At 56.9% G+C, this 27177-nt stretch overlaps 4 protein-coding genes across 13 annotated transcripts in view; all 4 read right to left on the bottom strand.

The window, feature by feature from the left end:
* Positions 1-6002: 6002 nt before the first annotated feature.
* AURKAIP1 (aurora kinase A interacting protein 1) lies at positions 6003-7536 on the bottom strand. Of its 5 annotated transcripts, none has more exons than XM_024760332.1 (4): positions 7453-7536; positions 6986-7075; positions 6289-6734; positions 6003-6193 (listed from the first exon to the last, which is right to left on the bottom strand). In XM_024760332.1, the coding sequence occupies exons 2-4, from the start codon at positions 7035-7037 to the stop codon at positions 6092-6094; spliced, it is 600 nt and encodes a 199-aa protein (XP_024616100.1). In that variant the 5' UTR covers positions 7038-7075; positions 7453-7536; the 3' UTR covers positions 6003-6091. The 5 variants fall into 5 exon arrangements, with proteins under 5 accessions (XP_024616100.1, XP_024616098.1, XP_024616099.1 ...); XM_024760330.1 differs by lacking the exon at positions 7453-7536 and adding an exon at positions 7372-7445; XM_024760331.1 differs by lacking the exon at positions 7453-7536 and adding an exon at positions 7281-7409.
* Positions 7537-9314: 1778 nt separating this feature from the next.
* CCNL2 (cyclin L2) lies at positions 9315-17362 on the bottom strand. 6 transcript variants are annotated; one of them, XM_024760274.1, is made up of 11 exons: positions 17016-17359; positions 16546-16620; positions 16168-16277; positions 15272-15392; positions 14266-14330; positions 11718-11817; positions 11424-11528; positions 11200-11341; positions 10645-10756; positions 10467-10559; positions 9315-10320 (listed from the first exon to the last, which is right to left on the bottom strand). In XM_024760274.1, exons 1-11 carry the CDS (start codon positions 17307-17309, stop codon positions 9966-9968), a joined length of 1572 nt encoding a protein of 523 aa, XP_024616042.1. In that variant the 5' UTR covers positions 17310-17359; the 3' UTR covers positions 9315-9965. The 6 variants fall into 6 exon arrangements, 5 of the variants coding, with proteins under 5 accessions (XP_024616042.1, XP_024616044.1, XP_024616043.1 ...); XM_024760275.1 differs by having other exon boundaries at positions 9317-10320; positions 16168-16366; positions 17016-17063; XM_024760276.1 differs by lacking the exons at positions 15272-15392; positions 16168-16277; positions 16546-16620; positions 17016-17359 and having other exon boundaries at positions 11718-13694; positions 14266-15261.
* Positions 17363-20265: 2903 nt separating this feature from the next.
* On the bottom strand, positions 20266-22905 carry MRPL20 (mitochondrial ribosomal protein L20). Its single transcript, XM_024760337.1, has 4 exons — positions 22746-22905; positions 22550-22660; positions 21814-21891; positions 20266-20699 (listed from the first exon to the last, which is right to left on the bottom strand). Exons 1-4 carry the CDS (start codon positions 22830-22832, stop codon positions 20526-20528), a joined length of 450 nt encoding a protein of 149 aa, XP_024616105.1. The 5' UTR covers positions 22833-22905; the 3' UTR covers positions 20266-20525.
* Positions 22906-26093: 3188 nt separating this feature from the next.
* ANKRD65 (ankyrin repeat domain 65) overlaps positions 26094-27177 on the bottom strand; it is a 3715-nt gene continuing 2631 nt past the window's right edge. Inside the window, exons 3-4 of the mRNA XM_024760258.1 lie at positions 27116-27176; positions 26094-26738 (exon numbers count right to left, since the gene is read on the bottom strand). Coding sequence (XP_024616026.1) covers positions 26094-26738; positions 27116-27176 — 706 coding nt within the window. The remainder of the gene's footprint in view (positions 26739-27115; position 27177) is intronic.

Here is a 27177-nt window from a genome sequence, read left to right as displayed (position 1 = left end):
AACAAAACGGTTCGAGAAAACGTCCCCAAACTGAATCCCAGAAGGTTAGGAGTTTCCAGATTGAAATGGGCTCCTGTGGGGACGAAAGCAGATCCACACCAAAGTATATATGTCACTGGGAGTGTCTCCACCAGTGAAGGAAAAGAGGAGCTTCGAAAGAGAAAATCACAAAGGCTCTGGACTCAAATTGCGTTCAATTTTCTCAACAGCAACACTGGGAACCAGAAGACAACAGAGTGACACCTATGGGGTTTTATAGCAAATAATTTCCAACCTAGAATTCCATATCCAGCCAAATTGTGAACCAAGAAACAGGACCCAATAAAGATGTCTGCAGATTTGCAAGGTTTCAAAATTTTCTCTTGTGTTTCTTTCTGCAGGAGACTGGAGGATGTGCTCTTTCAAAGTAAGGTAAGGAAAAAAGAAAAAAAAGTTAAAAATGAAGAAAAAAAAAAGGGAAGGAAAAGGGAAGATGAGGGATCAGGGGAGCAGAGAGTCTGAGAGAATCCCCAGGGTGAAAGCTGGGCCTAGATGTGATGGGCAAACAGCCAGCTGGACAGGTGAGAAATCCAGGAAGAGACTTCACTCTGAGATGAATGAACCTCAGCTGTTTCTGGGAGCTGGGCTGAGAACTTGGTGTTGAAATTGTGATGAGGGCACAGAAAACTAAAGCAACTGAAAAGGAAGGAAAAAAAAAACACAATTACTGATTCCAGGGAAAACAAAAACTCACGGGGAAGGAAAAGCAGTGACAGTGTCTCCACGTGAACAGACACTCACGTCCCCCAACTCACAGGCCACCGAGTCAGAGGAGGGGCAGTGAGGAGGGGCAGCACATGGCACCCACGAGGAAAACAAAATGTAGTGCCACAACAGGGGACACAGGTTCGAGCCCTGGTCTGGGAAGATCCCACGTGCCGTGGAGCAGCTAGGCCCATGCGCCACAACTACTGAGCCCACGAGCCACCACTACTGAGCCCACACGCTACAATTACTGAGGCCCGCGTGCCTAGAGCCTGTGCTCCGCAACAAGAGAAGCCACCACAATGAGAAGCCCACACACAACAAAGAGTAGTCCCTGCTTTCCGCAACTAGAGAAAGCCCGCACACAACAACTAAGACCCAATGCAGCCAAAAGTAAATAAACAAATTTATTTTTTAAAAAATTAAGTTTTGGAGTCAAATAGAGCTGAATCATGGCTTCGCAGCCATGTGGGCAAGTTCATCTCTGTACTTAAGGGTCCTCCCTTATCAAACAAGGTTCATTATAGATTTGTTGTGAGGTAAGTCCTGTGAAGAACCTAGCACAATGCCTGTGGTGGAAGGAATCACTCAAACATGTCAATTACTAATAGTTTAAAAACATAATTCTTATTCTACAATCTATCTCTGATGCACCTTTTCTCAGAAAGCCATTCTAGGATGTACTCTGTGAAAACAAGAAAGTAAACCACAAGGCAGGAAAACACGGCATTCCAGAAACAGAGGCTCCAGCTGATCAGGCCAAGGGCATCCCAGGGAGACCCTGCTGGTGCCATCAAGGGCCCAGGGCAGCCCAGACAGGGCGCCAGGAGGGCGGCTCCACCTGAACAAGAGTCACTTGAGGAGCTGGACGGAAGTGAGAGTTTTTAAATTCCGTCAGCAAGTTTGGAGCTGAGTTAGTGATACATAGAAAAACGTGCAGAAGAAAAAACAAGACTGGAGGATAAAGAGCTGAATGAGAAAGGAGATACAAGCTTGCTGAGCTGTGGGGCCATTTAAACTGTGGTAGACTACACCCGGAGGAGGCCGAGGCCAGCAGAGGAGCTGAAGTTGCTGCCCTGGCGCAGGCTCGGGGTGGGTGAGGTGAGGTGAGGCAGGGGCTGACAACTCCACACTGAGCCACGTACAATCCTAACCGGCCGGCAAATCAACAAATAAGAATTCAACTGTAAATACAAAGTAACAAAACCAACAAGAATAAGCAAAGCGAACAGGCCCCTCTTGACGGGGAGAGGGTACCCTTGCCCGGATTCACAGGGAAGCTCAGGTCTGAGCCCCAGAGGACCTGGAGGTGACCCACCCACCCTGTTCACGTGAGGGCTTTGGTGTTCCAAGGCCTTGGGGACTCCAGGATAGACTCCCAGTCTTGGTGGCCTCTGGGGCCTCCTCCACCCAGAGGGGCCTCGGGGTGGCCAGGTCCACTCGGCAGGACTCCAGGCTGAATCAGTCTCCTACCCTGCACCTCAGATCACCTACCCTGGGGTGGTGAGGGTGTGGGGTGCCAGGTCATGGGGCAGTCACCCCTGTCCTGTGCTCCCAAATTCACTGGGTCCATCTACACTCCACACAACACAGGCACGATGAATGCCGGCGACCTGGCTCACCCCGATCGTGAGTCTTGGCCACGGCTCAGAGGCTCCCACGGAGGTGTCACAACTCCCACCCGCCTGCAGGTTGAGGCCGTCCCTCCTCTTGGCCTCAGGAGCCCTGACAGCCCCGCCGCTGCACAGCTGAAGCAAGGGGGCTGCCGGCCTGGTGCTGCCCCACCTGAGTCTGCAGTGCTTCCCTCCCTACTCAGCCGGGAAGGATCCTCAAAATACACAGAGGCCGCCCACACAGAGAACTCCAGTTTGGGAGGCGGCAGTCTCAGCTGGGGTGAACTCGAGCCCCAGCCCTGCTACTCGGCTGACGTGTGACCCCCAGGTCAGGTGAGGGACCCAATGCCACGGCTCAGCCCGCTCATCCAAAAATGGTCCAGCAGTGCCCTGTGAGGCTGAGGACAGCACTAGACAGAATCCGACAAGGAGCAGGGGCTGTGGCTGCCAGCCAGGCGGCAGGGGCTGTCGCCCCCTGGCCCCCACCCTCAGGCTAACTCCAGACCCAGGTCTGGACTCCTCTGCCCCATCCTGGGGCTGCAGCTCAAGAGCCCTTCAGCGGCTTTTTCCAAAATTCAGACCCGGAGAGGAATGTTCCCTGCCTCCTCTGTCCCCCCAGGTTCCAGCATCCTTCCAGGCAAGTTCAGCGGGCCATGGCCAGGCCAGGGGAGTGAGGCCAACCTCTGCCCCACACCGAGGCCCTCCATCGCCCTCACCAGCCTGCAGGCTCCTCGGACGGCGGGGAGCACAGCTATTTGCATGCAGTTTGGGGGCGCACACGTATATGCGTGTCTGACTGGGGCAGGGCCCCAGCCAGCCCCTCCCAGGGCCCAGTGTCCAGCCTCACATCCTCCCGCAGGGCTTGAGCCCGCCTGGCTCCCTCTTTGGCCCACTGTGTGGGCAGGAACGCCCAGGCCAGAAGACACTGGCCGTGCCCCGGGCATGGAGGAGCACAGGGACAAGGGGTGGCGGCTGAGCTCACGGAGGTGCCTCCACACTGGGTCCAAAAGGCAGATCCCCAGTCAGTGCCCAAGACCACCCCCATCGGCTCAAGCCCTCGCTGGGGCCCTCCTCTGGCTGAACCCAAGCCCTAGGCACTGCTACGGGCTAAGTGCAGACCACAGGCCAGAACCACATCACACAGCACGGGCCCTCCCTCTGCGCCCCACCTCAGGGGGTGCCCAGGGCTAGAACAGGAGCCGTGGGGAGGAGCTGGGGGAGGGTGGAGGCCCCGTCGGGAGGTGGGGAGAGGCCTCTGGTGGTCCGGGGGGAGCTAGAGTAAAAATAAAACCCCCAAACCACCTCCTGAGATCATGCTTGGGGCCCAGGGCACCCAAGCCACAGGCAGGATGAGGTCTGCACACACGAGCTGGGGCAGGGAGAGGGCTGCCAAGGTGCAGGGCCTGCAGGGCAGGGGAAGGGACAGGGACTGGGGAGAAAGAGCAGGGCTGGGCCAGCCCAGGAGCTGACCCGACAGGATCGGTGACCTCAGGAACAGGGGCCTCGACCATGGTACCACTGATGTCCGGGGCTACCTGCTCTCGGGCAGGGGCTTCCCTGTGCACTGTAGGGCATTTCACAGCATCCCCGGCCTCCTCCAACTGTGACCCCCACTGTGACAACCAAAACTGTCTCCAGATGTGGCCGAATGCCCACTTAAGAACCACTGTTGTGAAGGAATGGTGAGGCCACGTGGCTTGGAACCACTGGGCAGCCTGCCTTCTGGGGGCGCCCCAGCTGGCACCCACCTCACGGTGGAGGAGGCTGGAGCAGGTGACCCGGGTGCCAGGGCCCTGTGGCGCTCTGCCAGCTGGCAGCCTCCAGGCGTCTGGGTCTGCACCCCCCTGCACAGGTCGGCCAGTTGTATCCCCAGCACTCATGGCCCCAGCTGAGCTTTGTCTCCAGACTCAGCCAGGGAAGGGTGGGGTGAGCCACGGGGCAGCTCCCACACGGGGGCTGGAAGAAACACCGGGAGCAGCTGCTCAGCGGCCGTGGGCGTCAGCCAAGGGCGTCACTGGCAGGCCAAGGCCCTGCTGGGAGGCCTGGTGGAGCTGGGGCCGGACTTGGCACCAAGAGGGCATGACAATCCCACCCGAGGGAGGCTCCACTGCTGAGGCCCAGACCCTGGCCCTGGGACCCCTGCCCCACCCACAGCTGAGGAAACTGAGACCCAGGAAGGATGCCCGTGTCCTGGTCCTCAGCCGGGACCCCAAGGGCTGCCAGGAGGCTAATCATTGCCCCCTAGTGGCCACCCATAGAAGCAATCCTGTGCCCTCAAGGGCCTCTGGTCTCCTCCAGGTCAGGGTCAGCTTCACGCTTCTCACGCCCACTCTGTGCAGCTACTCTATGAGCCCATCTCCCCTGATGGACAGGGACTCACACAGGCCCCACGGTTAGACGCCTGCTTACCCGGCTGGCAGGCACGCACAGGACAGGGGCCCACCTGGCTCACTGAAGCATCGGGGTTGTCTGTTCCGTTCCAGGAGAAATGCTGGGAAGCCCGTGTCCAAGCACACCCCCTGCCCCCAGATCTGCTAAACCTGCAGGGAACCCAACCCGGGCCACAGACGCAACTCTGACAAAACACGAGGAGACCACACCGCCCTGGTGTGAAGCGGGACGGGGGCATCAGCAACAGAACTGTGTCCCTCGCAGACGCCACTCCGGGGCTCAGGAGAGACGTACCCACCTTCCCCTCCTTGAACCCAGTATCGGGAGCCGGGCAGACGCTGAGGATGAGAACGAGCCTCACCTGCACTCACGGACTCTGACCGGGCTCCTCCGCCTGCAGTCCAGCCCCCCAGGCCTGGGTACAGAGGCCCAGGGGCCCCTCACTATTAGCGACAACACGTTCCCCTCCACGCAGGAGAAACCTGGGATTTCTGAGGACCACCAGCTCACACTAAGGCTCTACGCTTCCCCAGCTCCATAAACGGCACCCCTTCCTCAGCCAGCCCACCCCTGAACCTTCCAGAGTGGGCCATCCCTTCCTGGTGAGCCCTTCGCCACCCCCCTTCAGGGCCCCAGAAAGTGGCAGAGGCCAAGGAGCTCACAGCAGGCCACGGGTCCCCAGCTGCAGCTGAGCAGGGGACTGCACTTGAGGCCCAGGTAGCAGGGCCTGAAGGACCCCACCCATCATCTCTGAGGCCCTTTCCTGCCTCCCCTCCCCGTCTCCCCAGTGAGGCCCTCTCTGCCCCCTCAACTGTGCGGGTCCAGCCGCACGCGTGTTTTTTTTCCCAGTAAATAGGTCTCACAGCACCACACGCCGCACAGTTGGTTGAACCTGGCACCACAGAGGAGCGCTGACTATGAGCTCTGCTCGGGTATTTCGACTGCAGAGAGTCAACCGTGTACCCTAACCACATCACCACCGCCATCGGGGCACTCCCTAACCTCCAAGCTGGTCCCCTTGGCACAGTTCCCATCTGCGTGCTCCTCAGGGGCAGGGCTGGGACTCTCCTCAGCTGTCCCCATGCACCAGTTCGTGAAAAGCCAGGCTGTCACTCCTGCAGCCCTGGCACCAGGACAAGGGCCAGCTCGGGGAAGGGACCGCCAATCTGCCACCCAGGGCCCTTGTGTCTCCTGTAACAGCAGACGCTGGCGCCAGCCTCAACCCCAAGACAGCTCACCCCAGGCAGAAGAGGGTCCAGGCCAGCAAGAATGACTAGGTTCTCTGAATATTTATTACAATGGGTCATCAGCAGTGACAGGGCTGGGGGAGGGACACACGAGACTCATTGGCCCTTCAGGTAGATCTTGGGGGTCTGCCAGCCTGCGGGGGCTTCCTTCAGGCCCGCCTTCAGCCAGATGCGCCTCAGGTCTCTCTCGAACCTCATCTGCGAGGGCAGAGGGAGGGAGCACCAACAGGTCTGCGGCACAGCCACGCACCTCAACCACCCTGCCCAGCTCTGGACCGAGGGCCCGCGCTCACCTGCTTCCGTCTCAGGCGGCCCTCCCTGACTTTCCGCCGCAGGAACCGGGTCCTCTTGACCAGCTTGCGGTACTTGTGATGATTCATTTTCCGCCGGCGGATCTTGAGCACGTTTCTGCACTGTATCTGGGGTGCGTCCCAGACCTCCTTACCCCCCTGCTCGACCCCTTCCCCCACCCGGCTGGGCGGACACTCATAGACTTGGGCTGGAGACACAGTCCCTGGGGCCCCAGCGTCCAGTCTGGGCAGGAGGTAGCGAACGGTCAGCCAGCTCTCCAGGGGGCTGACAGACATCTTCCTGGGGACCAGCATCTCCTCAAGCTCCATGTGGACCCGCCGGTCAGGGAGGGAGGCAACCCCACTTGGGCCTATTGGTTGCATGCTGTAACGAGGCCTGCAGGCATGCCTGCCCAACACTCCGCAGACAGGCCAAGGCCCACTGCAACCTGCAGGAGACAAGATGGCCCAGTTAGTTACCGCTCGTGGGGCTACACGACCTATGCAGGGCCACCGGGCCTGGGGAGCTGACATTCTCAGGCCCAGACTTCCCCTCTGTGAAATCTGGACGTTTACGAGGTAGTTTGTGGCCGGGCCCCGCCTCCCGCTGGTGAACTGCAGCGGGGGGAACTGAGCTGCTGACGCCACGTTCCTAACCCAGGTGCGCCTCCCGCCCATCTGCCCCCACGGGGCCTCTCACCTGCCCGGGGAACAGCCCTGAGCAGCTGGGAAGTCAGGCGCACCATGAACATGGTCTGTGCTTGGCGGCGGCCCCAGGCACTCAGCCGAGCTGGAACACAGGTGCACGCCTAGGTCACTCCGGGGACTCCGGTCTCGCCCTGATTCCCGCACCCCGTCTCCCTCACCACCCTATCCCACCACGAGCACGCTGCTTCGAGCACGGCTCCCTCCCTCAAACCCTCCGCCGCTCCCCAGCTGCGCGACTCTGGGCAGGTACTGACTCCCTGAACCTAGTTTTACCCCGAGGCGCCCACCGCGCGGGTGGTGTCGACGCTCGGGTCTTAGGCCCCGAGCCCCAGCCGACCGCGGTCGCCTCCGCCGTCCCTGGAGCCCACACGCCTCTACCTCACGCTGACTCTTCCCAGACGCAACCGGTAGTCTCAGCTGGCCATTCAGCCGCCGCGCTAAGGCACTTCCGGTCCGTACCTAAACTGGCCCCCAGCCCGCGTGGGCCGCCCGCTGGTTCCTACGGCCGGCGCCCCGCTCCGCGTCGGTGCAGGTCCCACCCGGCCCAGAAAGCGACGGTTTCCGGCCGGAGGAGCCGCCCCCCCCGCGCCCCGCCCCAGCTCCTCCCACGGCTCGCCGGCTCCGCCTGTCCCTTGCGGAGGCTAGAAAACTACATTTCCCACAACCCCGGGGGGCCCTCTGCGCCTGCGTGGCCCAAACTCCCGTCGCCCCCCCCATGGGTCAGGGGCCCGTTGTCCCGGGAGGCCGGAAGTGGCGTTTCGGGACTGCGGAAGGGACGTTATCCTGTCGACGGAAATAGGGTTTGCAAGGGCGACGGAAGTGGCCCGAGATACTGCGGCTGCTGGGGCCGGAGGCGAAGAACCGGAGCTGCCGGGTCTGCGGGGCGTGGCGTCCACCCCCGAGCCCTCCTCCCGAGGATGGGAGGGAAGCTGGCAGACAGGTGACGGCGGCTCGGCCCGGGCTTCTGCAGCCCGGGTGCCAGGAGTGCCGTGCCGGGCGTTGGGGGCAGAGTCGGGGCGCCGTCAGGAAGGACTCGGGGGTCTTGGACCCGCCGCCCCATCCCTTTGGCTTGCAGCCTCCTCTCTCTGCCAGTCTGGATAAGCGGAGGAGGCCCCGCGTCTAACGCTTTTTGCATAGGTGGAGTGTTTTTTCCTTCCTCAAAGCAAACAAGCTCCCATCCTGTGCCCATGGGAAGTTTTTGTCCGAAAACCAAAAGCAGCCTCCGTGGAGCATGGTGTTTGGCTAAGACCCAGCGTTGCTCCTCAGGGTAGGGGGCTCCGAGGGCACCACTTCACCCATCTGGGCCAGAAAGGCTCCGTTGTCCTCGCTGAGGTTGGCTAGGATGGCAGGATCTCAAGAATGGACGTGCGGGGGGCTCCTGCTGGCACTGGGATGTGGGGAGTCTCATTGGCTCTACTGGGAGGCTTGCTTGCTTCCACTGAGTCTTAGGCACGAAATGGCCAGGCCTGGACACCCCCAGGCCCCAACCTGTCTAAGCAGGGAGTGGACGATAGGCCAGTAGGAAGGCAGAAACCGTAGGCTCCCGGCCCAGCTCCGTAACTGAGTCACCAGAGGACACCCTTCTGCCCAAGGGACTGCTTCCGGTTCCCAGGTCGGAAGGTCTCTGAACACGTCCTGGAGCCCACCCCTCCCTCCAGCTGCACGGCCTCCCCAGGCTTTTGTGGTTTGATCATAAGAGTGAGCCACCTGCACCCTGGGCACTGACCCTGCCGCTTTCACACCTTCTTGGCTGTACTGACTTCGAGCACCTTTCTCCAGGCCCACTGGCTCCAGGAAGGCCACGCCTCCCACCCGCACAGCAGTGCTGGTCTGGGGAGAGCCAACACGGGGCGCAGGACAGGCCCAACAGCCCTCGATCTGCACAGAGCACACGCAGCACCCAGAGACAGGCCCGACGCCCACCCTGCTCACCTTCACCACCACCCTGTCTACTCGCCCGCCACCCACTCTGACGGAGGACCCCACCTGGGTGATGCTCCTCTGGGGTCCTTGTTCCTGGCTGCCGCCAGCCTGACAAAACCTGACAAAAGCGCATTACAAACCAATGTCCCTCAGGCACTAGGGGACTCCAGACCATTATGTCCTTTTCAAACCCTCCCTCTACCCCACCAGCAGCAGACAGCCCCGACTCCTCACAGACCCTCACAGAAGAGCAGGTGCACAAAACTCAATACAAAACCCGACGCTTTAATGAGATGAGAGACGGCAGCACAGACGCGCCACTAGAACAGGCACTGCCGGCTGTGCGCGGGAGCCGGCAAGCACGCTGACAGACCACAAACCCTTTAACTTTCCAAATATCCTGAGTAGAGAGAATTGTGTTTATTTAACCACATAAAACGTATATATAGGAAACTTCTCTATTTAGGAGCCGGTGGCCTGCACTCAGCATCGCACAGATAAAAATATACGACTTTCAACACAGATCTAAATACCTTCACATTTAAAAAATCAGAATTCTCTACACAAGTTTTAAGCTGACAGAATTCAAGTTCTGAGTTTTTGTATATAGCTTTAACTTGTATTAAACATGTTTATTTACAACGTGGACAGAGTGAGGGGCTGTTAAGGCCATTTTCTCATAGTGAAACATTGCAAAATACGTACGTAAGTACAACCTAATATAGGCAAAGGTTCGAAAAGTCATTTTCTTGGTTTAACGTAATTGAGTATCGGTATGGAAGTGAAGAGACAGCCTGTCGTAGCACCAAGCCACGCCACTGGGAGGTGCGCACCCCGCCTTTGCAACCAGCAGGGCGGCTGCTGAGGCGGGCGGGGTGAGCTGGGCCCGGGCCACACTAAAGGGCGGCTTGCTGGCCTCTCCATTCCATCTCCAAATTCATCACACAGTCCCGAGTCAACAACCATTTCCAGAAAGAGTCACGCCCCAGGGCCAGTGGCCGAGGTGAGCATGCCGAGGGCCGAAGGGCAGACCTTCAGGGAGCCTGCCCTCACCTCCGGTGCCTGCTGTGCCCGGGGTGGTCCCGCTCGTAGCGATGGCCCGCTCGCTCGTAAGAGCGAGAACGCTCCCGTCGCTGGTCTCTACAGTAATGACTTTTCTTCTTGTATTTTCCAGAATTATCCGCCCGTTCCCGTGAGCGGCTCCGAGAGCGGGACGAGCTCCGGCTCCGAGACTTGTGTGGCTTCTGGGCAGAGTACTTGCAGTCCTTGGACCTCCGGTAGCTCCTTACCTTGGAGCCTTTGTAGGGAGCGCCCCGATGGGCCTGTCTGGGTGGGGAGTCACTCCGGCTCCGTGAGCGGCTCTGTGACTTGGACCCGCCAGAGGTAGAGCCGCTGTCGCTTTTCCTGTGAAGGAGACCACTGGGTGGGTGACCGCCCACCCCGCCCACCTCTGGGTCAGGAGCAACTGTCCTGAGGAGAGGCCACACCACCTCCCAGGGAAGACACCCACCCTGCCAGGTGCAGCCCCAAGTGCCCCGAGCGGCACACACCTTCTCTTAGGAGAAGCGGATGGCGACGGGGACCTGGAGTAACTCTGCTCGTGACTCCCACTCCGACTTCGAGCCCCTCGCCCCCTCGGCAAGCTGAGAACAGGGCGGAGAGCAGAGTTTCAGACCCCACGTCTTTGCAGCCAACCCCAGCGGCCTGTCGGGGCACGTGGACACTCACCCGTTCACCGGGCTGTCGGCCTTGGCTCTCTTCACGCCCTCCACTTTCCTCCGGGCATTCTTCACAGAGAGTGGGGAAGGCTTGTCTCCTTGGCCTTCCTTGGGGGATTCCGCTAGAATCAAGTATGAGAAGTTACAACCCGACAGCTGTTCTGCTGAGAAACGGGTCAGCCAAGCAAGGTGGGGCCTCTCCCACAGGACTGCCGCTGCCGACCGTGACTCCCTGCTCCCCGCCGGGCTTCGAACCACCAGACGCAGGAAGGTCACCCGTCCCGCTCCTCCAGGACCGGGGAAAGGCGTCACACCTAACTCTAGAATATGACAACATGATCTACTGCTCCAGATTTATGAGATTTTCATTAAAGACAAACTATTTGGCTAGACTGGGTAAACAGCCATTTCAGGAGCCTGTCCATACCCCTTCCTAATGAAAACAGAAAAACAGACTTCCTAGGAGCCCCCCAGAGTGCTCAGACTAGCTGCAGACGTGATTCTAAGAGAAATCTGGAGGAGAGGGCCACCCCTGAGAGGAGCACACGCGCGCCCTGACGCTCACCCGGCTTGGGGGCAGGTGAGAACCGCGACGCGCTGTCCAGCACCTGGGTGCCGCCGGGCAACAGGCCCTTGGCTTGTGCCTTTGCCTCGTCAAGGGCGTACCTGCGCTTCTCCACTTCACCTTCCAGGTGGGTCAGGTCAACCTAGAAAAGCCAGAGTGCAGGATTCAGACCAGATGCTTCCAGTCAAACACAGAGGAACACGTGACGTGAAAAGACACAAAACCTTTTTCCGAGTATATAGCTGCAGAATTTTTAAGCAGATTTCTTGAATTTCTTCTTCAGTTGCTCCAAACAAAAGAAACCAATGGGGACGATTGGGCAAAGGGATCTGTAAACACAAAAAAGTAATCACTGTTATACTTTTCTTCATTGCTGACAAGATTCTCAGGGCAATAAAAACAAGCCTGCCGGTCACCAGCATGTAGGCTTTTTACTGGCTCCAATGAGCATAATTTGAAGCACAATATGTAGAAGTTCACTGGGGTCGGTGAATCCCCCGGGGTGGCCCGGCACTGACCTCCAGCGTCCGGGCAGCAAGATAGATGCAGGCACAGGCGATGCTCTCAGGCTGGAACCTCACAAAAACGTCTGTGCGAAGGCTGTCATTCATGTAGTTCCTGAAAAGCAGATGCAGGAAGAATTGCAACACCCGTGGCAATGCCCACACCACCTGTCTGCACTGTCTAAGTCAAGTCACTGCTCCACTAAGTAAGTCTACTGCCAGGACTTAGAGCTAGACAGTCCTGTGAATCTCACAAGTTCATGGAGAAACGTTCTAGCTGCTTCTTCTGAATACACGACAGGAAGACAGGGAAATAACTGAAAAAAATTTTTAAAGCTGGCTGAATGTCAGACGATACGTGTTGCTATGAAAGAGAACCGACTTTAACTTTACTTTTCCCTCTCAACCTTTGGCCTGCTCTCATGCAAAACACAGTGCCTCGGAAAGATGTCTACTGTGGCAGTTCAACATATCTGATTAAGGAAACCTAAATGCTCAAAATCCATAGTGCAGAGAAACATGCAAACTCAAATGAATGGGCTCAGCACAAAGCCTGCGAGGGCCTTTCTGAGACAAGTCGTCCTCTTGCACTCCTTTTCCGGGGAGAGGTGCTCACGGCGTGGCTTCTTCCACACGGGCAGTCCACTTGAAAAGGGGGGAAAACGCCCTTGGGTGTATGGGAACATCATGCAGAGGGCTCAGTGCCCCAAGGGAAATCCTCTTCTCAGGCTTATCAAAGAACCGTTTCCAAACTGTCCCATTTCAACAAGGAGTCTTAAAATGAACATTCATAAAATCACATAAAAGCAACAAAATACTACAAGTTTCATCACAATCAGGACATTTAAAAAACTTTATCACATTTTAGAAGATATAAAAATACAAAACATTTGCACTTTTAAAAAAATTAAAGAGTTTTGACATTGGCTACATTTTCAACATTTTCATTTAGATATATTTCTCTAAGATTTAATAGACCAAAAATCAGATCTCACCTTAACTTTATCAACATTGCAAGAACAAAAGACTAATTTCACAAGAAAACAGTTGCACAGGTCACGTATTTAGTGCTCGTAACATCCCCCCATGGTACCAGGCTCCATCCAGAGGGGAGCCAAGTCGTGCTGGGGTCTGACTGATGCACCCCCCACCCTGGTTATCTCTGCCCAAAATCCTGGAGAAGGTGACCTACAAACCCACGGAGAAATTCCTCAGTGATAAATTCTCCATCTGCCCACTAGCAGCACCTGGCTCTGAAGCTCTCGCTCCAGGCACCCAGAGGGGACCAAGGAAAAGCCTGTGTGATGGAGCCAAGGCCACATGTCCCGAGAGTTGCAAGTAAACGGTTCAAACATTTGATAAACATAACCGTCAGTAACTTTTTTGGTTCTAGTAAGAAAAACTTTAGTACTCAGATAGTGATAATGTTATTAAACCGTTTACTCTTAGGTCCTAAAAAAATACAAATGAAGTCCTCAAAACATATATTTAAACTTAACTGCTATTTTTGAAATAAGTCACAATATAAAAAGTGTCCATGGAATGATTTAAAGATGCACACCTTTTACTAGACTGTGTCAACACTTAGTGCTGAAAAAGCAACTCTAGGGCTTTCAGCAATAAAAACACCATCCCACACTTGTCTGAACTCCCACCAGCCAGTTCTCACAGCTTCCCATTTTTTTAAAGAGAAGGTACTGCATCTTTATCGCACAGGTAGAGCAGTTTCAAATGGACAAAATTCATGGCAAGACAGTTATCAACTCTAATCAATACAATTACCAAGCACGACAGAGGATTAACAAGAAGCACAATCGTCAGAGAACCACAGCAGCAGTGGGCCAGCACTAGACTATCGTGCGCATACCACCATCTAGAGCCAGCCTTCGGCGGAGAGCCTGCACTGGATTGGCTGAGGACGGCCGCTGTCCCTGCACCGAAGCGCTTGGACAGGAGAGGAGAAGTCTTAGTCACTTACCCTCAGAGGCTACCCTTTGATTGAAAGAGTACAGAAAAGAAAAGTCAAAATAGGTTCTCCATTAGACACAGCACAGCACCAGACAATTCAGGCAGCAAAAATATGACCCTTACACACTTCACTCTGTGGGAAAGCACCCAGCTCTGAACTGTTACTTCAGGCTTCACTTCTAGCAAATGCATTGTTAAAATCAGTCCCCAGATTGTAGGAAGGCTTTACACCCCCTCTTCCTCCCACAGGATTCCCTTGAGGCAGTCAGAAGCAAGTTCACGCTACCGTGAACCTCTAAGTCCACACTGGCAGCTGAGGGAAAGACCCCGACGTGCCAAGTCCATAGCCCCCAAAGGGCAGCCCAGTGACTGCTCTCCTCCAGGGGCAGGGCGGGTATGGGCCACCTTACCGTTCCACCAGTGCCTGATATCTGGGGAGTCTGGCTGGAATTTACATGGCAGGAACACTGGGCACTCAGACAACTCCAGCCCACAACCAAGTCATGGGACCGACTACCCACTGCCCAAGTGCCTCAAATCAACAAACTCCTGCACTGCCCTGGCTGGTCTCATAAAACAAGGAAGGCCAACTCACCATGAGGTCTGGACCAGGTGTCGGTTACGCTCACACTCTAACACCTGAAGGTACATAACGATTATCTGGAAGATATGGGTCAGGCAATTATTATCGAGCACCTTGAGAACCCAGAATTCAGATCTTGAGGGCATCCATGCAGCAAATAAGGGCCTCGTCCTAGATCCCAGGGGTGGCTCCCGGTCACATGCCCCGTGCACAGCTCAGCTGGAGGGGAGCTCTTGCCGACGCGCCCGCTCCCTGCTTCTGCAGCCAGGTGCCACGAACGCGCGTGAGAACCTAGCTGCACCCAAGTCTGTCTCGGCCGGAACAGGGCTGATGCTCATTCTCGTCTTCGACACACTTTCCACCAGTGAGATTAGCCTGCCCCGAACATTTCTGTACCCCAGTCACCAACGTATACAAAACGTGGTGTGAAAATACTTTCAGCAAATGAAGAAAAAGCTCTTAAACGTGTGGTGAGTAATCTACCGAGATTCTGAACTAATACCAGAAAATCAAACAAGAGAAGATATGAGGAAACCCCGAGTAAAAAAAGGATGGAAACAGAGATGAAAATAGCACTCTTCACGTTTGAGTGTAACATAGAAGATATACATGGTATCGTATGCTCAACTGATACACAGTGCAAAATAGCTTTCATTCATCTCCAAATAAAGGGTTCAGAATTCTTCCAATTCCCCCATAAAAGAAAATAAGGTTATTACTAAAGCAGCTTTAGAAAAACAGCTGTTGAGAAAGAAAAAGTAAACTGACAGATTTCATTTTTACAAGTTCATCACCGTTTTTGAAAGCTCAAAAGATGCAATTTCCAAAACTTTTAGAAACATACTATTAAAATAAACGTGATACAAGAAAGCTAATAAGAAAACAGTTATTTTCCAATTATAGATAAAAACTGGAAAACCAAATCAGGGACACATTTAATCCTTTTCAGTTTCCGATCTAGGTGAGAATGAAGCAATGACTCTGGTGGACTCACGTGGCAGCTGGGCCTCATACCCACCTTGTGAGGGTGCTTCACATGGACGCAGAAACCCAACTCTTTGAGAACTCGCCTTTCTGCCTTTATAATTTGATTCTTTAAGTTAACGTAATCTTGATCCAACAGTAGAGGCACAGGTTTTCTACAAATACAAAGCACACGATCTGCATAAGGCTCAAATAAAACAAAGCCTATCAAATCCCACGGTTACCCCCAAACAGTGACAATCTCAACAGATACAGAGTCAGGAAGTTTGCTTCCTGTAACTAACAAAACCACAGTTTTCCTCAAACCCCAGCGCTGACCTCACCTCAATGACCCTCTCCCTGTTTTCTTTACGGATGATAAACGCCACCTGAACAGAGTGGAGGGTCTCAAGATCTCATGGCCCAAGGACTCCATGCCGTCCATCCGCCTCAAGATACAAGCAGATGTATTGAGGATGAAGGGAAAACCAAAACACCAACAGAAGCACGGCATTTAAACAGCCAAGGCTGCTGCATTTTACAAAGGCCCTCCATTAGCTGGAGCGTTGGGAAGCCTGGGCCAAGGATGCTTCTAAATATCCTGCAACGCACAGGACAGTCCCCACAGCAAAGAATCATCCAGCCCAAAATGTAAACAGTGCTGAGGTTGAGAACCCAGCTCTAGAGCATTCAGGCTGACGTGGGCAAACCACGAAACCAAGGCCACGGCCAAACTACAGCCACAGCGCCCCGTCCTCCTGACTGTGGTTCCTTCACTGATTAAACAGCATCTGTTGGGTACACCCCCCCACCCCCGCCACAGGCACCACGCCTCCTCCTGGGCACAGGTTTAAAACCTCACCCCCTAAACCTTGTTTCAGAAACGTTAATGTAACGGAATAGCCGTGAAAACAGAGACGGATATGTACGACAGGTCTGATAAAAACTCACTTTTTCTCTCTCAGGTGTCGAAGGCGATGAAACACGTTGATGACGTCCCGTATCCGTCTTGGAGCCTCTTCTATCTTGGAGGCCAAGTGAACACAGGCCATTGACACGTGCTGAAACGTAAGCGATGCAACACAGAGATGTTTGTTCCAAGGACGACAGTCTCCAACAGCTGAAGAACGGCGGTTAAGAGCCGTGCACCCTGAGAAAAAGGCCACTTGGAAAAAAAACCTCTGCAGTACAGGGGGCTTCCCAACCCCCCAAGTACAGCGCTGCAATTGGAAGACAAGTACTCGTTCCTCTGAGCAACGGGCAACGCAACAAACCCAGGTTTCCTGTCAACACGTTTCTGGGGTAAAGAAAGACGGGAGGAAGCCTCACCTCCATGGAATGCTTCACAAAGGACTTGGTGTAGAAGAACCGCTGGAACAACACCTGCCCGGTAGCCATGGCAACCTGCACAAGAGAAAGGTTCCATCCTTTTCAAAACCCAATTCAAAGGTCTCAAAGCTAAATTATTAGGTTTCACGAGACTCCTAACAAAGAATCAAAAACTAAAATGCTTCCGCGTCCACAAAGGCTCTTCGCGTCCCGCTGCCTCGCCTCTCTCATCACCTCCGGTGGGCGGCAGCGGGGACTCCCTGGGCCTGGGTCGGCCGGTGGGCCCGGGGCCAGGTGGGAATAAGGAGCGGGGTCGGGGTCCGAAGAGGGGCTCGGCGCTGCGCCCGGGTGCCGGGCGGGGACACGGAGTGGGCTCCGGATAAGGCCCCCCCGCCAACAAAGGGGCCGGCAGCCTTCCCGGCGCCAGCGCGGCGGTTACCTCGGCCCGAGGCTCGCGGCCGCTCCCTCACCTGCGGCAGGCGGAGCAGGATGCCGGCCGCCTGGATGAGCTCGCAGCCCACCACGCGGAGGTCGGTCTCCGTGTCAGTGTCGAGGCCACTCGACATGGACGGCGTGAAGCGGAGCTTGTCGTCCGGCAGGAGGCAGTTCTCCAGAGTGATGAGCACCCCGGAGTACAGCCGGTCCCCGATTAGCACCCCCTGCGACCCGGGAGCTGTGCTCCCGGAGGCCGTCGTGCCGGCCGCTGCCGCGGGGGCCGCCGGTCCCGGAGCCCCGGCCCCGGCCGTCGCCGTCGCCGTCGCCATCTTGCGCCGCCGACTCCCTCTTGGGCTCCTTCCCGACAGGGCGGCTCCCCGAGACGCACTACGGCCGCGACCGCCCCGCCCCGCCCTGCCGCGTGCCATTGGTTCGACCGGCGGGCCACCCGGCGCTCCCTTGCTGCGATTGGCTTGGCCGCCTGTCCGTCAGCGGCGCGGCGGACGCCGGAACCCGACACGGGCGGGAGCGGGCTCGTTACCCAGGAGGCCCTGCGGCGCCGGGCTAGACCGCGGTCTCGGCCACGACCCGGAAGCACTAGTCGCAGGTGCCAGCCCCGGGCATGTTTTATGGGCTAACCGCCCCGGTTCGGCCGTGCACTACGTGCAAAGATCCGGGAGCTCTCTAGGTTCCCACCGCAGCCCCAGGCTCCTTAGGAGTCCGGCGGGTGCTGAGGGGAGCTTGGGGGGCCCGGGGTCGACCCCTCGTGGGCAGGGCCAGGCGGGACGCCCCCTGCCCCGAGGACCCGCGCGGCGGGACCGGGAGGCGGCTCTCCTTCCGCCTGGATTGCGTCCTTCGGGTATGTGGTTCAGGGCTTGAATGGAGCTGTCGGAGTTTTCCGAGGCCCCCGACCTGAAAGGATGGGCGCACGCGCTAGTAAGTTGTCCCCCAGCCCACACACAGCAGCAACGAGATGCTGTTTCCCTGAGTTAATTTGTGGCCGCCGGCGCGGTCAGTTACTCTCTAGCCTTTACTGAGTCCAGGTCTTGGGGTACAGGTATTAACGCCAGATTCCCAAAGTTCTCGCCTTCAGAGCTGAGTCCAGAAAGGAGAGAGAGGGTAGCTGTAAACGTTTAATTCGATGTTTCTACAAAGCCACAGCAGCTACAAAGTTGCAAGAGGCATGAGTTCCCCCAGGTTTGGGAGGAAAGGAGCCAGGTTGGGATGCCCCGGGGGCCATGGGAAGGGGCTTGGACTTTATCCTGCCAACAGCGGGGAGCCATCCAGGGGTTTGACCCTCCATTTCCTCATCTGTTGTATCAGGCGCTCTCGGGATTAGTGACCGCCAGCTTCTGGTGGTTTTTACGTCAGCTGACAGCAGTGTTGCTCTCGCCTCAGCTGCGACAGCATCTGAGTTATCTAGTTATCCGTTGCTGAACAGTTATCCCAAACTTTCACCAGGACCAGTGAAAGAACCTGTGTGAGGATGATGGAAAAGCAAGACTGGGTGAGGGGGAGCTTGGGGTGGGGGGCAGGTTGGAGAGGAGATTGCAGCGTAGGAGCCTCGGTGGGGGCAGGTTCAAACACTTGGGAGCTGCCAGTGATTGCACCCAACTCAAACCTGCCCAAACCCAGTGGCTGCCATTGACTTCACTCCTGCTGAGACTTGATCCTGCAGCTCAGACCTGTGCGAACTAAGCGCCAGTGTCCTGTCTTCACCTCTGTGGGCAACATGGCTACAGTGCCCCACCTCCCCTACCCCAGCCGGCAGCTCAGGGAGCTTTCCTCTCTGCGGGCCACAGCAGCACACTCCAGGAAACAACTTGTTTCTTGTGGGCCCTGTCTGGGCTGCCTGTCCATCCCCTAACAGTGATTGGCCAGAGGAAAGGGAAAAACTGATGGCTCTAGACAGTCAGGGCCAGACTCTGGAGCCAGGGACACGGCCACAGCACAAAGGGAAACCTGGTTCTGTGGCCAGGGCAGGGGTGCCAGGAACAGCCCACAGTTGTCTGCCACGTCCCCACCTGCCTTTATCAAGATGAACGAAGAGAAGGCAGCTCCTTCACAGCAGTGCATCTTGCACAGAACTTGGTCCGCCACGCCAGAGAGCTCTTTGTATCCTCCACCCTGTTGTTTACAATATGAACCATTTTCTGACAAGGCGCATAGTCAGGCACTGCACTCAGCATGGCAGAACAGGACTCAGGCACCTGCCTCCAAGTGCTTGGTCCAGTGGCCATGTTTGGACACAGCGACAAGGGCTTCTTAAGAAGCCAGAGCAGTAATTGCAGCTGGAAGAGATGTTCACCCGCATGAGGATGGAGGAAAGTGGGCAGAGTGAAAAGATTTGACCGGCTCTGTACTGAGCTGGAGATGGGTGTTGTCTGAGGAGGGTGACTTCCAGGGCAGGGCTGGCAAAGGGTGGGGGACGGCATCGCCACAGGGCCCAGCATGGGGGTTCGGAGTGCGGTCAGGCGGGCATTGCCAGGTAAACACAGGGGTCATCAGCAAGCAGACAGCGACTGCTCTGGTGGGCCTGAAGAGCTCTCCTAGAGCAGAGCGTGTACAGGAGGGGAAGGACGGCAGTCCTGGAGGGAAGGGAGCGCATGGTCCTCCGGGGCAAGGGCTGTGTCCCTTGGACTTGGGGACCAGGAGACGGCTTTGCTGAGAGCTGTCAGGGCGTGGCAGAGCTGCTCACAGACCCAGTGACAGGAGGCCAGAGCTGGAAGGGGCTCAGAATGCAGACGAGGCTCCTGGAGAAGGCCAAGGGGAGGCCCTGTTCCTGAGCAGGAGGGGCACATAAGTTCCATTCCAGCCCAAGAGAAGGGTGGACACCTCTGCGTGGGAGCGGTCAGAGGGGGAGGACAGGGCTGTAAGGGAAGCAGGGCTGGTAGACCTGCTGTGAGGCGGCCCCTGTCAGAGATTTCTGGGCTTGACTCCAGAACTAATGAAGTCAGGTATTTGGGGGAGGGGCCGAGACCCTTACATTAAGGCTCCCCAGGTGATTTGATGGTCACCCCGCCTGCGGGGGCTAAGGCGAGCCCAGGACCCGGACAGCCACCCTGCCTGCTGGTCTGGGGAGTGAGGGAAACCAGCTAGCGCTCAGTGGCTGAAGAGCTGCGCCAGGGAGTCCCTGCTGGAAACCCAAGGAGGGGAAGGGGGAGGTCAAGCACCAGCAGGGCCTGCTGCCACCCCCCAGCCTGCAGGAGGATCTAGGGTTCCTAGGGGAAGCCTTGCCCTAATTACCACCCAGCACACGGGCACTCAGGCAGGGCCGACCCAAGGTGTTTGTGCCAAAGAACACAAATATTTTATTTACACAATCCATGTGAGATTTCTGAACCTGTGCCAAGAGAGGCAGATAAGGCCTTTTCTCTCAGGCCTGTTACTGAAATGTAAATTAACACAAATGCAAGTCAAACTTACTCATTGTTGACAAATAACTCTTAGTCCCTATTTTAGTATAATCATCACATGGGGGAAGAAGGAAACTTTTCCCAAGATGCTCAGCCTCAAAGGGCCGTCAGTGGGTGTCAGCATCCCCCTCAGACGTGCTGTGCCACCCTGGAGAAAATGCCTTCGGGCTCCTTCCCATCCCCCAAGGCAGCAGCAAATCCTTCCTGTCGCCTCCTTTTGGCCAAAGCAGCCAAAGATTTAAAAGTCTTTGGTTCGTAGATGGCTAGATCTGCAAGTACTTTCCTGTTGAGCTCCACCTGGCACTGGGAAGAAAATTAGAGCCTGTATCAGCATCAGAAATGCATTTCAGTGAAACACAGGAAGACTTGGAACACGGCTAAGCACCCTGTGATCTGAATCACCTTAGCACACACCACTTGAGCTCCAGTGGGGGAGAGGGAGTGGTGAGTCCTGTTCAAGCAGGACACGGGAGGAGAAGGGGGGCGGGGGGCGGGGGGGAAACCAAGGGCTGTCAGCCAGACTTCTGGCCTGGGGTACCCTTTAAGGCAGATGGGAAGAGGAAACCACAATTTCCATTCCACAAACGATGAAAAATAAGACACAGAAAAGGTGTGTGAGGCACAAGCAGAGGAATTAAGATCAAAACCGGGCGCTCATTACATGAGAGAGCCAAAGTCATCTACCGAGTGAAGCAACAGAAAATGGATGGACAGTGCCAGTGAGTCTGGGGTGCAGAAAGAAGCGGGGGATGGTCTCCTGACATTAAAGGCAGCTGTGCAGGAGAAGTCAGTCCTGTTCTACCACCTGGGACCCCTGTGCTGTGGGCAGAGTCCCTCTCCTTTTGAGCCTAGTTCCCCATCAGTAAAACAGAGGTGTCGCACCTACACTTACCCCGAGGATCTTTGTAAAGTGCCAGACACAGGGCCTGGCACAAGGACCCATTCCCCCTAGCTTTTTAAGAAAAAACGTCAATGCACACAAAAGCAGAGGGAATACCATACTCACCAGATGCAAGTGACCAAGGTTCTGTGGCACATGCTTGCTTTATTCCCTCCAAGATGTTTCCCTCCTTTTTGACTATGATTCAACTTGATCTGCTACCTCACCAGAATTCATTCAGTGTAAAAACTTTGAAATTAAACTTTAAAGTTAAAGCCAAGTTTTTCTACCTCTTTCTCTTGACGGGGCAACACCAGGGCTTATGTCTTGGTGCCACATACCCTATTACCAATTGTGCTACCAGCGGGGCAGCGGCAGAGCCAGTGTGGTGCGTCCCCGAACCCGCCAGAACCCCACTCCAAGAACAAAAGCAAAGTTGGGCTGCTAACATTCCACTGCCCGCGCTGCTGGACCCCGACAACTGGACGGGTTATGAAGACGTTTAACGTCTCGGCAGGACCACATCCTCGACCATACCTTAATCAAGTTGAGGATGAATGCTGGGTACTTCAGGCCGTGTTCCTGGGAAGCAGCTGTAACTCGACTGATCCAGAGCTGAAATGAGAAACACTGAGATGCTTAAGAACCAGCTGTATGTTACATCCACATCTCTCAACGAAGGTTGTCACTGGACTAAAAGGTTTTTTTTGTAAGAGCAAATACAAAAGTCAGTGTCCTATTCAGGCTGAAGTATAAAGAACAGTTAGCAAAAGCTGGTGCTCTTTATCCAAATGCCGGCTGCAAAGCATTAACTCCACACACATCTTTAGGCGCCGAGGCAGGATACAAAGATGAGCAAGAGATTCTGGGGCAGACACAGCTCTGGGCGTAGCAAGGGTCCAGGTGGAAGCTTCAGGGAGGTGAAGGCCTGGAGGGGAGGAGGCAGGGGCCTCGAGAAGGGCCAGGCTGGCGGGGCAGCGGCGTCCGCTCCAGGCCTTGCGAGAGATCTGAGCGCTGCAGGGGAAGCCGGGCTGGGGAAGTTCTGCGTGCATCTGTCCAGCAGGTTCCGTGTGAGGCTGCCGCGCCGGACCCGCTGCCACCCTCGCGCCCCCGACACCCGCACACCGCATCGGGCCTAGCCGGTGCCAACGGGGCTGCGCGCGAACCGCGTGCACAGGAGCGGCTCGCCGGGCGCGGTGCACCTGCGGCCGCGAGGCCCCGCGGGTTCGGGAGGGCTGGGGCAGCGGGGCGAGACCGAGCGGGCCGCGCTTACCGTCCGCAGGTTCCTCTTCTTCAGCCTGCGGGCTCGGGTGCACTGCACGAACGCTCGCGTCACAGCCCTGACGGCCAGCCGGTAGCACCGATTCTTCCTCCCCCGGAAGTGCTGGTCAAGAAACGGGAGAGGAGGCGGTCGGCGGGACCCGCGCGCGCCGGGCCAGACGGGGGCGCGGGGCGCACGGCACACTCACCCGCGCGTGCTTCAGCACCTCCTGGACCCGCCAGTAGCGGTCGGTGATGCGATTCCGCAGCCAGAGCTGCGCCGTGAGGAAGACCATGGCGCCCGCAGCCCGCGCCTCTGCTCACCAAGGTGAGCGTCGCACCTCGGTCGCCACCCCTCCCCAGCGATTCCGGGTCAGCTCTTCCCTCACCCAGGGGAACTTCCGGGTCTCTGCGCGTGCGCTCTGGGTCCGCGCCGCTATCCCTCTCCTGTGCGCATGCTCGAGCTCAGGGGGCGGTGCCGGGGCTGGGCAGGGCCTAGGCGGTGGAGGAAAGGATCCCGCCCCCCCAGCCCCCCCCTCACCGGCAGCTGGAGGGCGGACGGCCGGGGGTGGCGTCCGGTGGAGCGGAGAAGCGCTGCGTCCCACCGAGGGGCCTGGTCCTCTTACGCCGCGGAGCTGTGCACTTTATTTTTTTAATGAAGTTATTTATTTATTTAGGCTGCACTGGGTCTTTGTTGCGGTGCGTGGGCTTCTCGTTGAGGTGGTTTTTCTTGTTGTGGAGCACGGACTCTAGGCGCGCGGGCTTCAGTAGTTGTGGCTCACGGGCTTCAGTAGCTGAGGCTCGCGGGCTCTAGACCGCAGGCTCAGTAGCGCACGTGCTTAGTTGCTCCACAGCATGTGGGATCTTCCCGGACCAGGGCTCGACCCCGTGTCCCCTGCATTGGCAGGCGTATTCTTAACCACTGTGCCACCAAGGAAGCCCTCCGTAAATGTTTATAAGCACATTATTGGGGTATTCTTCTGGTCCATTTGAAGGGAAGTTGGAGATAGCTAAATACTTCACTGTGTATTTCCTAAGAACAAGGACATTCTCTTACAAATCCCAGCGCAAGGATCAAAATCAGGAAATTCAACATTAATGCAATACTGCCGTCAGGTCCACAGTCTGCATTCCAGTTCTGTCACATATTCTTACCGCTTTTTTCCCTGTCCAGGATCATGCAGTGCGTGGAGTTCTTATGTCTAACTTTCAGGGTTAATCTGGAACAGTCCCTCAGCCTTTCTTTGTCTTTCTTGACCTTGGCATTCTTAAAGAGTACAGGCTACTTACTTTGTAGAGTGCCTCTCAATTTGAGTTTGATGTTTCCTCGTGATTAGAATCAGGTTACACATTTGTAGCAGAATACTTCAGAAATTATATTGTGTCTTTCTCGGTGCGTGGCACCAGGAGGCCACGATGGCAGCTTGTCCCAACACGGGTGATGTCAGCTTTGACCATTTGGTTACAGTATTGTTTGCCAGGTTTCTCCACCGCATTTACGTTTGAACTAATACATAGTTTGTAGTGAAATACTTTGGGAGTCATCACAGGCTCCCCTGTCAGCAGATGTTGAGGTAGAAGCACGTGCAATGGGCCAGGTCGCTGAGGCATCTGCGAACAACACCGTACACCACATTTGGTCTACACTCTGTGAAAGGGAGCCACTGGGGGATTGCGCAGGACAGTGAACAGGATTATGGCTACTATTCTGAGAACAGCCCCTTGGGAGTCAAGGGATCAGGCGAGAAGAACAGTTAGGCTGGGGGCTGGCCTGGTTACGGCAGCATTCCAGGCAAGGCTGACAGTGGCCTGGACATGGTGGATGCAGCGGGGGAGGTGAGAGGCAGTCGGGCTGTGGGTGTGCTCTGAGGTCGAGTCCGCAGGCTGTGCTGGAGGCTGGCTGGAGGTCCATCCTGCAGCTTTAAAAACCACCCCGGGACTTCCCTGGTGGTCCAGTGGTTCAGACTCCACGCTTCCACTGCAGAGGACTCGGGTTTGATCCCTGGTTGGGGAACTAAGATCCCGCAGGTCCCACAGGCCACTCGGCGCGCCCCCAAAAATCCAAAAACAAAACAAAGAAAACCCACCCTTACTCTGAGGACTCCAGAGATGTCACTCCAGGCCTCATCTTTGCCCCATTCTCGTCTCCTGTGCATCTGCTCTCCCACCCACCCCTCCACCTCGGGCCCAGGCCGCGCCAGGAGTCATTGTTATGTCTCCCTTTCCCTGCCCCTCCCCACATCCAACCATCAGCAGGTCCAGAGGGCTGTGCCCACAGAACTGTCCCAATTCTGCCTGTTTCTCCCGCCCCCACTGCTATGCCGTCACCGTCTCACTGGTCTCCCGGGTTTCCTCCTCCCAGTTACAGTTCACCCTGCACTTGCAGGCCCCGTGAGCCAGAAAGACCATGTCACGTGAGCTCACGCTCCCCAAAGGCTTCCGTTGTCTTGGGGGTAAAATCCAAGTGCTCCCAGGGTCCCCGGACAGTCGCTAATTTAGCAAGACGGCTCTCACTTTCAAAAGATGAAATCTGTCCTCTAAAGCTGTTCTTCCAGAAAAATCTAAGGACATTGATTTTCTATGAGGATGCAGGTGTGGACAATCAGAGACAACTGTCACTCTGTATCTGTCGCACTGCAGGGTTTTTAATTTACAGAGATGGCTGAGTGATGACAGGGAGAGGCTAAAGCTACTGAAAGCGGGTATTTTTTGGCTGCGTTGGGTCTTCGTTGCCGCGCACAGGGGCTCTCTCTAGTTGTGGCGAGCGGGGCCTGCTCTTCGTTGCGGTGCACGGGCCTCTCATTGCGGTGGCTTCTCTTGTTGCGGAGCACGGGCTCTAGGCGCATGGGTTCAGTAGTTGTGGTGCATGGGCTTCAGTAGTTGTGGCTTGCAGGCTCTAGAGCGCAGCCTCAGTAGTTGTGGCGCACGAGCTTAGTTGCTCCACGGCATGTGGGATCTTCCCGGACCAGGGCTCAAAGCTGTGTCCCCTGCATTGGCAGGCGGATTCCTAACCACTGCACCACGAGGGAAGCTCCTGAAAGCAGATTTTTATGCCTTACATTTCCTGAGGGGAGGGCACACCACGCCCCACAGGGACACAGGCAGAAACAGCAGTGTCGATCGGGTGGTAAGAGCAGGGGCCCGGGGAAGGCTCAGGCCTTTATTGGGGTTCCCGCAGGAAAGGCAGGGCAGGGCAGGGAAACAGCTTCTGATTGGTTTGTTTGATAATCCAGTGGGCCTTGGTGCACAGAGGCAGGCCTGGCCCTGGGTGACTTCGGGCAGGGGGATGTCAGCTGGGCACGTGAGAGAAGGCAGCCGTTCAGGGCATGGGTCGGGACAGCAGGGGAGAGGAGGACAACTGGCCCTGTCATTAGTGAGTGGGTGCCAAGAGACAAATACCGAATCTAAGGAAACACAGTAAGAGTGCCGGTGTGCCCGGGGGGAGCACCGAGGCTGACACCCCGATGGGGGACGCACAAACAGGAACCCATTGGGTTTTGGTCAGTTCTGTGGCCACGACTCAGTCTCTCCGCCAAAGAGCGTGCACAGGGCTGAAGCTACAGGGCTGACGTGGCCCTGGGAGTCTGGAATAGTTCCAGGTCAGCCACACGCTTCTTGCTCGGGCTCCAGCCACTGCTTCCTTCTTCTCCAGGAACCTCTGGGGTGTTCTCCCGTGCACCCTGGCAGGCAGCCTCAGACCAGCAGAGAGGAGCCTGCACGCCCTGAAGGCCGTGGGAGCTTGCAGCCTCTGGTCCTGCTCTGGCCCTGCAGCCCTGGGGCCCATGGGGCACCTCCTGCTCTCCACGGCAGGCTGTGGAGACGGCAGGCCCCAGATCCTGGGCCACCTCCCCCCACTGTGTCCTCTGGGTGGGGCTGGCCCCCCGGCTCAGCAAAAGCTCTGCGGTGGAGCCATGGCCGCGCTCCACGGCAAGATGCAGGGGGGTCACGTGGAGCCAGCCAGCAGCGTCGACCTTCGCGCCCCTGGCCAGGAGGTGGCCGGCGACCTCCATGTGGCCTCCCCGGGCAGCGTGGTGCAGGGGGGTGAGGCCCAACGTGTCCCGAGCGTCCACGTCTGCTCCCCAGGCGGCCAGCAGTTGGACGGCGAGCAGATGTCCACCGGCAGCAGCCCTGTGGAGTGCAGAGCGGCCGTGCCTGTCCTTGAGGCTTGAGTCGGCCCCATGCTCAAGTAGCACCTCCATGTCCTAGAAGAGAAGGGGGCAGGGGCAGGGCTGGCCTGGGCGGTCCACACAGTGCTCAGCTGCCCTCAGCGCCCCCTTTCTCCACACTGCTTCCTTATTTGGTGCCGCCTATGGCACCTGCTAGGTCTCTACTTGGAGACCGCACTTGCCCCCTAATGGTCCTGAGCCGCCTGTGGCCCCTCTGCACCGCCCGGGGCCCGGCTGGACTCAGGCCCACGGCCAGCGCCCAATAAATATTTGGTGCTGCCGGCCCAGCGCCCTCCCTGGGCTTCCAAGAGCTGGTTACCAAGGGGAGTGACGGCAGGGCGGCACTCAGGGCCCTGGTGCCTGGCCCCTCCCCACCACCCGCACGATCACGCGGGGCCCGGGCCGAGACGTACCTGCCGGCGGCCCAGGTCGGCAGCGACACCCAGCGCCGTGGCCCCAGTGCCGTCCCGGGCGT

Source organism: Neophocaena asiaeorientalis, unplaced genomic scaffold (assembly GCF_003031525.2).
Source record: "Neophocaena asiaeorientalis asiaeorientalis breed wild unplaced genomic scaffold, Neophocaena_asiaeorientalis_V1.1 scaffold489, whole genome shotgun sequence".
Taxonomy (NCBI): Eukaryota; Metazoa; Chordata; class Mammalia; order Artiodactyla; family Phocoenidae; genus Neophocaena; species Neophocaena asiaeorientalis.
This window is presented reverse-complemented; position numbering and strand designations above follow the sequence as displayed.